This window comes from Orbicella franksi, chromosome 14, assembly GCF_964199315.1.
Source record: "Orbicella franksi chromosome 14, jaOrbFran1.1, whole genome shotgun sequence".
Taxonomy (NCBI): domain Eukaryota; kingdom Metazoa; phylum Cnidaria; class Anthozoa; order Scleractinia; family Merulinidae; genus Orbicella; species Orbicella franksi.
The window spans coordinates 22162680-22177182 of NC_138158.1; the positions used below are offsets into that span (position 1 = coordinate 22162680).

At 39.2% G+C, this 14503-nt stretch overlaps 1 protein-coding gene across 1 annotated transcript; it reads left to right on the top strand.

The window, feature by feature from the left end:
* The first annotated feature begins 702 nt into the window (after positions 1–702).
* On the top strand, positions 703–14437 carry LOC145468657 (uncharacterized). The gene is made up of 16 exons (XM_081452370.1): positions 703–895; positions 964–3232; positions 4308–4484; positions 5408–5694; positions 6055–6166; positions 7220–7528; positions 7818–7891; positions 8693–8875; positions 9372–9545; positions 10046–10192; positions 10941–11021; positions 11492–11672; positions 12402–12462; positions 12619–12685; positions 12799–12879; positions 13115–14437. Exons 2-16 carry the CDS (start codon positions 3098–3100, stop codon positions 13176–13178), a joined length of 2133 nt encoding a protein of 710 aa, XP_081308496.1. The 5' UTR covers positions 703–895; positions 964–3097; the 3' UTR covers positions 13179–14437.
* The last annotated feature ends 66 nt before the right edge of the window (positions 14438–14503 follow it).

Below are 14503 nucleotides of genomic sequence, written 5' to 3' on the forward strand. Positions count from 1 at the left end.
TTTCTTTTTTTTTTCTCTAAATTTTGTTAACCGCTGCGGGTTACGTGCCGACAGTCACGCAACGCACATAAAGTCGAAAAGCAGATTGCGATCAAACGAGTATGTTTCAGAGAACAACACATTTTTTTGCTGCATACGATTGCATAAAAAAGGTCTGTTTTGAAAAACAGTGTCGGCTGCTGTTCTAAACCTTGTTAGTTCTTCACTGTTTGACCGACGCGACAGCGGTAAACCTGAGCAGTTAAATATTTGTTTTTCACCGTTTGATCGACGCGAAAACATAAACCGGAGAAGATAAACATCTCGCCCCATTGTGGCTATAGAGCAATTCAGGTGATAGCAATTGAGTTTTTAATTTCGAGGGGTCTGAGTTTTCGGGGTCTGGTTAACTTATAGACATAAACAGGAGATTCCGAAAATTGAATAGGTATTTCCCTTTATACAAAATATTTTAACTCATGGCGACAGCATGGGCCTCCGCTTCTCTGATTGGCTAAGATGATTAAGTACAAAATATTAAGTCTGCAAGTTACGACAGGTGGAAGGAAGTCAGCTAAATCAAATGAAATAAATTTTAAAGGACTGAAATACTTAGATTTGAAAAATTAATCTAGTAATACAACCGCCAGGCAAATAATTTCAAGGATATAAATCAAAAGCGAGTATAAAATGGAGAATACAATGTAAATTAAATTAACATTGCGACTTTCGAAATTTAAATAAATCTTATACGTTTCAGTCATTTGACAAATAAGACACCAGAAAGTGCTTGATTTCTTTACGTATGCTAATTTAATGTTATTCTACGTGGCGGCTTATAACGAAAACAGCATAAATGAATCATTTTTTATCAGTTAAAATGACTTGAAATCTACTCGGGGTTAGAAACTGAAAGGTATGTGTCTCAGCGCTATTTTTTCACTGATCCGATTTTGTATTAACTGTATCATATTTTTTTCACAGTTTCTACCAGATATGGGAAACGATTCGACAAAGTCAAATTCGACCAAAGGCCAAAAACCCGCTACTGCCGTGGCCAGTAGCAAGGCAGCGGATAACACCAAACACGTCCTGATCCTTTACAAGCCTTGGTCTGAACGCGCGGGGGAAATTATGGAGTATTTTTACGATGCTTTAAATCAAGTCAAACCTGCTGGCTGTGTGGAGATCTCAAATGAAAACGCGGTTAATCTATCGGAACACGACGATGAATATGTAAAGCATCGCACTTCACAATGGCTGATGTCCGCGAACAATGTTGTTTTGCTGTGCATCGCAGCGACTCAAGGGGAGCAACTTCCCCGCGAAGCTTTCATCGATGACAGCGGAAAATTGCCGAGCAAAATATTCCCCCTGGTTTTTGGAACCGAGGTTCCTTCCCAGTGGCCTGAATGTTACAGCCTTGGCTTAGCAGACCCAGAGAAAGTAGAGCGACCAAATGATTTTGAAAGCGAGGGATTGGACACTCTTGTGGCTGCCATCAGAGGAACTACTGAGTAAACTGAAGGAATCAGGAATGGTGGTCCAGTTTGACTTTGGAGCATTTGAAATTTTAAAAATTGCGGAGAGAATTCAAACAATTTCAGTTGGATTTGCAGCGGTAACTGGTCATAATTGCCGAGAAAATATTATTTCTTCCCTTTCTAAACAAGCTAAGACAGTATAATTTTGTTTTCGTTTTGATTCGGCATCCAAAAGGAAGCAAAATGTTACATTCAAAAGGTAAGTGATCTGTATGTGACAGTTTGTAGCAGAAATTGAGTCTACATATTAGCACACTAAGAATTTTTTTCCAAATGGTTAAATTACATAGCGTTTAAACTTTTAAATGAGGAACCAGAAACTGCAAGGGACCGCATACGATAAACGCTGCCAACGTAGGATCTACATGAGATCTGATCAGCCAAAAAATGTATGAAGGCAAACAATAGACTGCAAGGCTGATACTACGTGAAAACGTTTCGAGACACCAATATGACAAGAACCGATAAAGTAGGATCGCAACAGTGGACTGTTGCGACTGGGTTGTTGTCCACTGTTGCGATCCTACTTTATCGGTTCTTGTCATATTGGTGTCTCGAAACGTTTTTCACGTAGTATCAGCCTTGCAGTCTATTGATAAACTTTTAACACTTGTGCCTATCTTAAACTGAAAGTAAGGACTAAGAGACGTTAGGGAGGGACCATTATGTTTTGAGGAGGATCATATGGGAGGGGTGGGCAATTTTGTGAGGCATGAATTTTTTTCTCACCTTTAGGTTGTGCGTGACTTTTTTTGGTGGGCAATAACTTGTGCAATAATTTTTTTTAAAGTCAATAACTGGACCTGGATGGTTGAAAGCTGTGAAAGCACTTGCTAGATTTATTTCTTCGCAGTTCCCCACGATTTTTTTTTCGAACAGTTTTTGCTGTGTATGAATTTTTTTCGGAAATTTCCCAAACCCCCATTCCCCGCCCCCCGCCTTAAAAAATAATGGTCTTTCCCTTATCATCTAATGAAGTATGCCTGTTGTTATAAAACCAACCAAGAGAAAATGAGATCATGGTCTCATGAACCAACCAAACTTTTCTCAGGACGCAAGCCCGAAAGGCAGAATTTTGTTAAATAAATTAAACGTTGTTAAAAAGTTAGGTTTAAAATGACGATGCTGTAAATTAGAAAGTATGTTGTCAGAAATACATGTTATGTTAAATTTTCAGTATGACTTGTCCTTTTGGTCGAAAGTTGTTGTAACCTGGGATGAAATGGTAGTTGAGATTCGGGATTGGGAAGGAAAGCTCTTTCTCTTTTTCTCAACTAAACATCTTGTTTATCCAAGTTAATAGTGTCATCCAAACGAACGATCAAAAAATGTGACGCGAATTAAAGATCGGAGAGAAGATCCTGAGGAAAATCGGCCTTCTTCAGCCCCAAGTAAAGTCAAAAGTTCCTCACTTCCGGTCAAGACCAAAAGCCACTTCCGTTTTTCTGATCGAACCAATCAAATGTGAGAAATAGAGTCACGCCCTCGGAGCGTGACTTTGGGCTGTTCCAAAACATTTTGGGCTCTTTACAAACTGCCTATTCATGTAGCTTCATAAACGCTCTGCTAGCGGCATGGCAAAAAAGAAAGAGGCTTACACGGTTATTCCAGTTGAAGAGAAGGAGATGGAGGAAAGACCGAACTCAACAGAAGCGAAACAAGCCGAAGATGAGCTAGAGGAAAGGTTTGACAAGGACTTCTGGCTGAAGGTGAAGTATTCAGCTGATGAGTCTGTATTTGTTGTAGTTGCTTTGCTTCTCTCGTTTTATAAGCCTCGCTTGACTGGCAGAATCCGAACAAAAATGATTAAGAGACTGATGTTATTTATTTCAGGGTGTTTACGTTGAATATATCGCTGCTTATTCGTCTTGTTTATGTTGAGGCGCCATATTTTCCAGTTCCCAGGAGTGAAAACTGGTGATGATCGACAGTAACGTACGAAATTCGTACGTTTCTACCATAAAACACCAAATACAATTGGCTTGATCAGAATAACTGTGAAATTCTCTCAGGAATCGCAATAGTTTAAAGAAATCGGTTTGTTAGCTTGATATTCATCAAGTGAAATTGTGCATAAATATTAAAGTGTTTCATGTTTAAGTTACTGTAATTGGTTAAAAATAAGCGTGCAACAAAATTGTTGAGGGGATTGGAATTGCAGTTATCTGGCAATGGTTCCTGACGTAAATAAAAGTAGATTAATAATGGTAATAGGACTGAGTGGAGTCCAATTCGGTCTGTAATAATACAAGTGATTAACAAAATCAGACGACCATGAAGCAGGAGTCCGATTTGTTAATCACGAGTATGATTACAGACTGAATTGGATGACACGATGTCCTGTTACCAATTAATCAAAACTATGACAAAATTCGAGAAACGAACAAACCACTGACTGAGCGCTGAACGATTTTAAAACGTCGTTATGAATGCTGAAAAACCCAGCAGTTTACTCAACAAAGTGCACCGCAACATCGCGCGCAAAATGACGGTTACTGTCCAATTACAAGCATGACGCATACACTGTCCAGTTAATGCTCAAATTGGGCTGCTGATAGCCAATTACGTTCGAGAATTTTGTTATAGTTTTGATTAAATCATTTAAAGTACAATGACTGCAAAATATTGTTGGGTTGCTAAAAGCAGATTGAAACACTGTTTTCCATATAATTTTCTCTGTGGATGTTAATCCTGGCCAATGATCATGAATTCAATTCAAATAATTTATGAAAATTGAATATGTATTAATTATTTTTGCATGTACCATTTATTAATTATTTTCAGGTCCAAAACAAAGTAAAGGTTGCAGACATGTCATGGAACAGAGCGATGGATGAAGTGAGAGCGGATCGGTTGACCGAAAAACATGGCAAGAATACTCTCGTGGTTATAATTCATGAATGGCCTCAGATGAAAAAATACAAAGAGAAACCAGAGCTGATACCAAGCCTAGAATATCTGGTAAGGATGTGACTTAGACCTGCAGTTTTTTTTTATATTTTGTGATAACATTATGTTTAATAACTTGACTGGACTCTTAATCAAGGATTTCAGACGGTCAGTATAAAATGCCAACTGTGGACAGCAGACTGCAGAATACAGTCTATATTGTGTTATTTTTGTTTTACATGTTTAGAGTGCTATCCTTAAATACATGTAGGGTTATTCAGGCTGTCGTAGTGAAAGTTTGCTCTCCAGTTAGCCTGAATATCACCCCTGTTAACTTGTTTACGGTTAGCTCTAAATGATGGAAATGGTAACATTCTCAATTACAAAGTCTGCAGTTTTACTGCTACAGTCATTGACAAATTATGTTGCAACATGCCAAAAACATGAAATGGCATAACCATTGTACCTACAGAATAAGTGTCAGCACCCCAATTCCCCCTTTCAATGTTGGAAAATGTGAAAGTGTTTTGTGAACACTGCACAGGGGTGGGGAGGGGAAAATGTGGATAGAATGATTTTTTTCCAACCCTTGCGACAGTCTGCAGTTTGCATTTTACCCTCACTCTGCATTTTACCCCTAGTCTACAGTCTGCAGTCCGCAGTTTTTATTTTACGTTGACTTCAAGTCATAGCTGGGGTAATGCCATGGAATTACTTCTCTGTCAAAAGATACCAACATATTTTCGTTAGTGCAGCCTTCATGTCATCGAGAGGAAGGAGGAAGGGAGTGACTGAGGCTGCAATATTCCTAGTGATTTCACACTACAAGAAACTGATCAGAACCAACTTCAGTAAGTGCCAGACTGAGTACAGATTGACAAAATGAGCCATCTAAATTAACATAAATGTGAACTTGTGGCCCATTTTTGATGTAAATAGATGTATTAAATTTAGTAAATTCCAGACTAATTAATTGAACTGTTATCTGCATGTAGATTAGTCGACTAACAGAAATAATACTTGAGAGGGATGCCAAAGAAGACTTCAAATATTTCCGTGTTCCTTCAAAAGATGACCCAACTCGTCCTACCCTGTTGCATCTTGCTGCAGAGCAAAACTTCTTGCATGTCACAAAGTCCTTAGTGGAACGCTATCCAGGTCTTATGTACTTATGGACTTATGAACAAGATGACAAGCCTAGTTATCTACCAGTTGAACTGGCTTTAAAGAGGTACAAAGATGACACAGCAGCTTATCTGATTTCTCAAATGAGGCATGATCGGTGAGTGTTATTTCACTTTGTTATTAGCTAATCCAACTGTCAAATACAGAATTATCACAGCTGAGAAAAGTTGAATTAACCACTGATAACACTGATGCTTCCCTGGGCTTCCTTGCGTTATATAAATGGCAAATAAAACAAACAAACAAATTGTTGGTCATCAATTCTTAATTATTGTCTTATTGTGTCTCCTATTTTGACCAGTTTTAGTCAACAATCCTCCATCGTGTGTCTGTTAATTACCGGTATTTCCAAAATTGCGAGCCACTTTCCACAGTAGCTGACTTTAAAGCATTTCATTGATGGTGTATGTGTAATAATTTTCAATAATTTATGACTTTTATTTTATTTTATTTATAGAGTTCAGAAACTGTTTCTTTGTAAAGATGACGAAGACCAGTCACCTATGAAGTTTTATTTTGGGCATTACATCAGTTGTCAAGATCCAAAGACAAAGGATCCTTCAATGAAGGTATATAATCCCTTCAGTTAATAACTTGTGATATGATCTGTGAAGCTGCTTGCAACTAAGCAACCTGAAAACCAAGGAAGTCATCTAGAGAAATGATGGACACTTCCTTTCTTTTAACCAGCTTGTTCATGTGGTCGCTTCCTTAAAGTTGCATTCACTAATATATCAGAGTAATGTTTAGCCTGCGAACATAGACATTTTTCCAGCTGTTACATGTACCTGTCTCCGCCAAAAATAACATCTGCAATCCTGAGCAAGAAACTGATTTCAGTGACATCAGCTCTTAAAATTAACCAATCACGTTTCACCTTGTATATCTCGGTATATCCATCAAAGTTTGGTTTGCAGTTTAATACCTGTTGTGCTCGAGACCCATCTGGGCTAGAGCCTGTCCGGTACATACATGTAGACTGTCCAAATGACTGGCTAAAAACACAACCAGTCCAACTGGTCACAATCCTCCGTAGGAAAAAAGATGGCGACTGGTACATTTACCCACAGTTCTTAGTGCACGACAACTTTAAAAACGTTTATAAAAATGTACAGAAATGTTATAAAACCTTCAAGCCCAGGCTACTCAATGTCCTTTGTACAGGGACAAATATTATAAACATTTGGCTTTCTTAGTGCCTTATAGGCTGTGTTAGGTTCGCAAGGCATTGTGGTAAAATGTACAGCCGCCATCTTTTTTCCTAGGTGGATTAAGGCTGGGTATTTTTCTGGTGTACAACTATTAAAAGGAATTAAGGGTAAACAAAAAATCAATGCAGAGATGAATTATATGGTCAACTTTCTTCTCTGAGAATGTCCTGTAACTGGGTTCTTGGGAAGGTCACTTACTACATCGTGTAAATTTCACAAACTGTCCCACTTGACTTTTGGGGCTGGGGCGCAGAGGAGTTTTTGACCAATGAGAATGAGAATTTTCTTGCTATAGCATGTTTTTTTGTTTTGTGTTTTCGTTTTGTTTGCCATGCACTCCTGCCTCACCCTCCTGGAGACAATGCATTTTATTTATGAATTAATCTTTTCATCACTTTCTGTTTTATTCAGAAAACAGTTCTTGCAGTATTGGACAAACTCATCAATCCCCACTGGCCATACCTGCCTCAGAGCAAGGACGATGATGAAAACCAGGATGAAATCGAGCGTGCTTTGAGTAGTGTACCTGATGATCCAATGAACTATGACTTCTTTTATCACGTACTGGAGGCCGACGACAGTGGAAGACAGCCTAAAATAGAGGTGGCCACAGAAGTGGATGAACATGGCACAGCGATTAAGACGCAAACACTACCTAACCCGAAATTTAACCATAAGTCACTGTCTTGCCTTAGGCGCATTGCAGAGAGTGGAAACAAGGTTTGTGTAAAGCTTTGGACCGCAGGGTTTCATTTAAGGTCTGGCTCACGCCAAATCTCATTGACTGGAACAGGTTTGACAATCTCGAGGAAATTTTTTCCAACAGAGAAGTTCAGTTCAAAAAAGTTTGGCTGCCGGAGAAGAACATTTCAATAGCGACGTGGTGTAATTTTTGGTTGATTGCGTTGTCCGCCTTTTAAACTGGTCTCGTTTTGTTTTGTCGTTTCTGAGCGAATATGTGTCCTTGAAGCTGAGTTTTACTTACACTTTACACTTTCTGTATCTTTAGGAAGCTGTGCAGCACCCTGTCGTCCGAATGCTAGTTTCAAGAAAATGGAACAACTTCGCCCATTGGTGGTTCTGGTAAGAACCAAGTTTATACCGTGCAGAAATTATTTCCGCCTTGCCACGTCGATAAAAATTTTATTTACTTTAAGTTTATTATGTTGTTTTTAATATGTTTTTTCCGCTCATAGTTTAGCCAATCAGAACCCAAGTTATAGTTTGCCAGGGACGCGGGAAAGGCCGATTTAGCACCAGTAACAAGTTTCCGTAGCACGTTTCACGAAACGAAACGGTCATTTCACGTTTTAATCAGTTTATGAGCTTTCGTAAAACTACAGTAGAACGGCCACAGTTCACAACAAAATTAAAACTAGAGTTTCTAGTTTCGCAGATTGCGTTTTAAAAGGATTTCATGCTGCAAAGGTCAATTCACGACACTAAAAAAATAAGGTTTTGATACAAACCGTCAAATAACTCAACAGTCTTGTGAGTGACAAACGACTTTCAATCACTGTGTTCTTGCTTTGTTTGCGTGGTTGTTGGTGTTTTAGATGTGGATTTAAGGTCGCTTTTTATGAATTAAGTTGTTGGCATTTAGCACGGCCGCAATTCAAGTTTCCTTCTGTGCCTTGTCGGTATGTTTTAAAATTGCTCTTCTTTTCTGAAGTTCAGTCGTATTTGTTCTTGCTGATATAAATTTTCTCCCGACCATGCAAACTCTACATATAATGCCTTGGTCTTCACTAAAAGCCGAATTTTGTTTTGTTTTGTTTTGTTTTTGTTTTCTTTTTTTCATTAAAATGCCCGCTTTTTACGACAAAAAATTAAAAATTAAATTAGAATTTTTCTCTTTTAAGTTAATTGTTCTTTGTGTTTCAGCGTTCAAGCATCTTTCTACATATTATTTCTAACACTGTTATCATACGCACTGATCCATGGCTCGACTGTTGAAGACCCAAACCAGTACAATGGTAAAGCAGATGGTCTGCGGCTATTCTGTGAAATCTTCACTATCATCTTTCTCATGTTTTACTTTTTTGAGGAGGTCAACCAAGCGGAACGGTGAGTCGTTAAGTAATTAGTGTGGCGAATCACAACAAACGTAAACAAGACAACGGACCAATCAACGAGAAGGCGAAGGAAACGCACGTGACCGGTGCCAAGCGCGGGAAAACACTTGTAACCAAGTGGCGAGTGGTTTTGGTCTTGCATATGATTGGTTGAGTTGGTGGGTCCACGCGAGATTTTTGATAAATAGCAAATAGTACAATGTAATAAAACTGAGCTATACGGTAGATGGAAACAAGGGAACTGATTAAAACTCCTTAAAACTTCTATGCAGTAATCGTTCCCTCCACTGAATCACATGCACTGTAATATTGGCCTCTTTACTTTTACACGGTTATGTCGAACAGTAACATCTTATAGAAAAATACTTTGTGGAGGCTGCTAAATGTGTAAAATTATCCTCATAAATGTGGTAGACTGCAGTTAGTAACGTTAAAACAGTAATTAAAATTGGAAGTTTATTAATCAGAAGTTTTCATATCATTTGTAGGGAATGGAGAACCTATTTCAAAGATCCGTTTAACTATTTTGACTGGCTGGGTCTTATCTTGACATTTCTCGTTATTCCTCTTCGGTTTGTCGAGGTTGATTCCCAATGGAGTCTTGCCGGGCTCGGCTACTTGTTCAATTTCCTACGGCTCTTCAAGTTTTCCTGCGTCACCAGGTAAAATTGCCTGAATATATTATTTTATGTTTTGTGATTCATGTCCATGATTAAACTTGCTATGTTCTGTGTAGATTTCCAATTTGTTAATTTCATTCAGCTTGCTGATTATCGCGAATAATTATCGTGAAATATCGTTAATTATCAGGAATTATCGTCAATTATCATGAATTAGCAATTAATATTGTGAATTATCATTAATTATTGTAAATTATCATTAATGATTGTGAATTATGATTAATTATTGATGTGAATTATCATTAATTATTGTGAATTATTTCCGCAAGCAATCCCGCGCACGAAAGAGGTCATGTGTTCATGAAAATTTGACGCGGTAACGTTTTTCCTCGCGTGGCCAGAATGCAGAAAAGCTCTCCGTTTCGGTGTACGAATGCTACTAAAAGTCAGCATTGTTCAAGTGTTAAGAAATTGTAAAATTGCATGATGGGTCACGAGGGAAGAATGTGTATTTTATTGAACGTACATATTTTGCTTTGTAGAACCACCGGTCTGTACACGAAGACTCTTGCAAGAATTATCTACCGTGATATAACTCGCTTTAGCGTCGTATTTGTCGTTGTGTTTCTTGGATTCTGTGGCGCGATGTACATGGCGCTGAAAGCTACAGGTTCACAGGAACTGTTCAGGTAAAGTTGATCTTTTATTTAATTAAAATTCAAAATTTGACGTGCGTCTAGCGCAGTTTTCAGAATGTCGCAAAACGTATCCTAAAATAATATTTTACAGTATTTGCCTAATTTTTCGCGCGCTGATTGGCTCATTTTTATCGTCTATAAGAGTACAGACGGATAAAATTTTAATTTATACAAGCTTTCAAGTTCAACTTTCAGCTGTCAAACTGTCAACTTTTTAACCAATGGGATTTTTTATGGGCTTTTTTAAAGTAGCCAATCAAAAAGCGAGAAAAACTATAACTATTGGCAATGTTCGCTTCGCTATTGGCAATGTTCGTAAGTTTACGGCGTCTTTTTCCCTCATTTATTCCCGGCATTTGACCGTTTTGGGGTCTTGTTATTGTGAAAAAAACAAATTGACGTCAGTTTTTTATGCGTCTGCTCTCTTACTGATGATAAATTTCGTCATAACATTGTCAAAGTTTACTACAGAACCACTCGCCTGCAGCTCGTGGTTCCACAGCCACTTTGACAACGTTATGACGCAATTTATCATCAATAAGAGGATAGACGCATAAAAAACTGACGTCAATTTGTTAAATCGAACTTGGCTGACACAGTGGTGTCAACATTTGCTTATTGCAAGGCATAAGCGTTGGCGATACTCTGTTTTTGTAGCAGTTACTCCAGTTTGATGCCCAGCAAGTATAAATGTTACTTATTAATAAATTCATATACGCTTTTGTTTCCTTGCTTACAGTAATTACGCGTGGCTAATGTTAGCTGCTGTCAGAGCTCTCGTTGAACAACAACCTGCTGAGGAAGATTATTCAAAGTTCAAGTAAGCATCTTTCTCTATTTCTTTATATCTACTGTTTCTTTTGAACGTCATCAAGAGAGGATGAACTCAAGGAGTTCTCTCTGTATAAGCCTTATTTCCAAGGAAATCCCTCTGTATATATTAACTTACCATTCATCTTCTCTTGATGCCATATATTGCTCCATAGTTAAAACCACCCCGCTTGCATCTATACTGAAAACAAGTCCGGAAAATCCACATTTTTCCAAATTTTGAAAACTGGCCACGAGGCCAAAATACCTTCAAATGTCCGCAGAGGCGCCCTAGGAGAGACACCAGGGGGAGGTAGAAAGGGGAATGCAGGGAGGGCGCCCCGTTGCTCGCGCGCTTTCCTTGTTCCCTTGCCCTAGCCTCCGAACTGCCAGCTTGCAGTTAAGGCAGCACCAATGAGAAAGGTACCAGACTTAATGGGGTTCGACTGTAAATGTTCCATTGTTTTGTTTTCCTGTTAGCTGGCTGGCTATCCTCATTCTTCTTGCCTACATGGCGATGGTGATTGTAATTCTCCTTAACATTCTGATCGCCCAGCTGAGCTACACTTACAGTGAAGCGAAGAAGACTGCCAAACTGCAATACGCCATTGATACCATGTTTATTGTCACTCGACTGGAGTACAGCAGAATTGCAAGATGGGTACGTACGGGGAGGGGGTGGGGGATATAACTGCTTTTACTCGGGACAGGGGCTCGTTTCTCGAAAGCCCTGGAAACGTTTCGGGCCCGCAAAGCCATTTTTAGCCAATCTGTCTCTAAAAACAGAGAGGTGTACACGCGTAAAACTTCTTGTATGAAGGGAACTTCTGGTCGTATAAAGAATATGTGAATAAAACAGCTCTGCAATCATAAGGTTTGAGATTTTGCTACGGCTTTTCGGGTGCGAAAACGTTTCGGGACCTTCGAGAAACGGGCCGCTGTACATGACTGAAACGGGCCCCTGTACGTGACTGAAACGGACCCCCTGTACGTGACTGAAACGGGTCCCTGTACATGACTGAAACGGGCCCCCTGTGCATGACTGGAACGGGCCCCTGTACATGACTGAAACTGGCCCCCTGTACATGACTGGGGCATTGTTCATTGTTGAACCATAGCTGGAGTAGCTGTAACGTGGCTTGAGTTTAGTTTGCACATGGTTGGCGCATGTTTGTGGACTATGATTTGAAAATGGCTGCATTAGTTGAATCATGACTGAGTCATGACTGGCGCATGGGCGGAGTTTTATTGGAAGGTGGACATGTTTTTGTGCGGTCATTTTAGTACCTTAGGAGGGTGTTTTCTTTGTTCTCTTGTGGTAGATTTCTTCCTCAACACCCCACATTTCCCAATTTTATTTGTTGTTTTACCTTTTTCCCTTTGTTTTCAGAATTTAAGGGTCAAGAATTACTCGGATGGTGACTGGGTCAGCGAGGACGATTTAGCTAAAGGTATCAATACTAAATGCAAGAAAATACTAGAAAACGTCAAATTTGATCTCTAGCTCGTAGTGGCGTCAGTTCTTTCTGTTTTTACTGACGAATAATTTGTTTACGCAGTTAATGCTCACACTCGCGATGTTTGACGGGATGTGTTGTTATTTACAGAAATGTTAGAATACACTGATGACAGACACCCCTGGGAGACAATGGAAGACAGACTTACGGATATCAGGTGATTCCAGGTTTTTGGCAGATCAATACGTTTTAGTGTATTTGTAATACATTAAAGTTTGTGTTTTTGTTTCTACAATGATTTGCTTCTTGTTTACTGTTTTTCTATGCTAGGGAGATTATGAGAAAAGTGGTCAGAAGAGGAAAAGATAAGGGACCCTGGGACTCAGTGGATGAGAAATTGACTCGTTTAACGTGAGTAAATATGGTACCCAGCTTTCCTTATCCCTATCAAGTTTGGCCGAAAGATAAAAGAGACATCTAGGGCCATAACATTTTGTTTAAACCCAGTACTTTATCCCATATGCCCATCTTTGCGAGAAACATGCGATCCAGCTAGCATTTAGATTCTCTGGTGCATTGAAAAAGTTTTTTGGGCTTCCTGAATAAACTATAGCGAAATTATTATTGTGCTTACTTTCCTTTGTAGAACTATCATTGAGAAACTTCCAGAATCCAAAGCTGATGCGCAGTTAATGAACCACGTCCCATAATGCACCAAGAACGTCTTGTTGGAGTGACGTCATGTCCTGGTGAAGTTCGTACCCAGTCTTTTTGCTGTTTTCGGCCAAAGCAATGAGCAACCTCAGCTTAGTTCAAAAAAGCAAGGTCGTGATATATGAAGTAGCTTTACAGTGTACAGGTTTCTTTTAAATCGAAGTGATGGTAGATAAACACTTTAAAAAGTAACAGCTGGGGATTGAAAAGGAGCTTGGACGGTTTAAGACTGGGTGCGATTGAGACGGTTTACATTGACAAGCGTGCAAAATGTAGGATATATTATGATGTAAGCGTAAGATGTTGGCACTGCAGCCAGTGTCTTGCACTGGTCTTACAGCATTCGTACCCGGAGTCTTCGTTCCCCTTAACCAGCGGTCGGTATGCGCTCTGTTTAAAAGCCCGAAAATATCGGACTTCTGGTTTAATTGCGCATGCATAGCTGACAAACACGCAAACACGTGGCTCGAGTTGAGTCGCTGACGTATTAATCCGCTCATGTTCATTGTCTTTAACACCATGAATCCAAATCAAGCCTGCAACGGAATAGTCTCCTCCGCAGCCGTTATTAGGGTCGTCACGCAACGCTTCTCCCCCACCACTTGGTGGGGAGAAGCGTTGCGTGATGACCTCAATAACGGCTGCGGAGGAGACTAGCAGCGGAACTCAGACCTTCGCTGTCGTGCGCCAAAAAAAATAACTCGGGGGTCGAGAATAGAGTTGATTGTGCTTTCTGTAATTCTGGGGGAGACACTTGTTTGTATGGACCACTCGTCCCAACCCTCTACCTTCAATTCTGGAGTCAATAAATATAAGCTTAAAAACATCACGGCTATGCGACAAGGATATAAACATCGACATCAACAGCGAGTTTTTCGGAAATAATGTTGAAACAAGTTTCTTATTTCATTTTATTATGTAACGAACATGTGAATTTATTTAATCCCAAGTATTTCGAATGGTTTTTATTTTTACCTATGTTCTCCACATTATATTTCAATCAGGATTTTCAAGTAGGTAAGAGGAATTTTCCCTTATAATGCATAAGGAAATTGGTCGTAAATAAAATGATAAATTCTCGCAACTGGTACCATAAGAATTGTATAAGACCAGTAACGGTAAAGAGAATTTGCATGTTGACAGAAAGAGGAAATAATAAGGCATATCCGCTGCACATGAATTTTTTTAGTTGTAAAATAATGCCTGCTCTTGCATATGTGATAGCGATATGAAATAAACGTAAATATGGTCAAAACATGGCAAACGGATGATATTTACAGAACGCTTGTGTGAGGTACGATAGCTAATTAGCTAATATCAC

What these genes read in the sequence shown, in the direction of transcription:
- LOC145468657 (XM_081452370.1), top strand. Translation starts at nt 3,098, where the DNA reads ATGGCAAAAAAGAAAGAGGCTTACACGGTTATTCCAGTTGAAGAGAAG. An exon ending in TCTCAAATGAGGCATGATCG is followed by an intron (nt 5,695 to 6,054) that starts GTGAGTGTTATT and finishes TTTTATTTATAG; the next exon opens with AGTTCAGAAACTGTTTCTTT. An exon ending in TTGCAGAGAGTGGAAACAAG is followed by an intron (nt 7,529 to 7,817) that starts GTTTGTGTAAAG and finishes CTGTATCTTTAG; the next exon opens with GAAGCTGTGCAGCACCCTGT.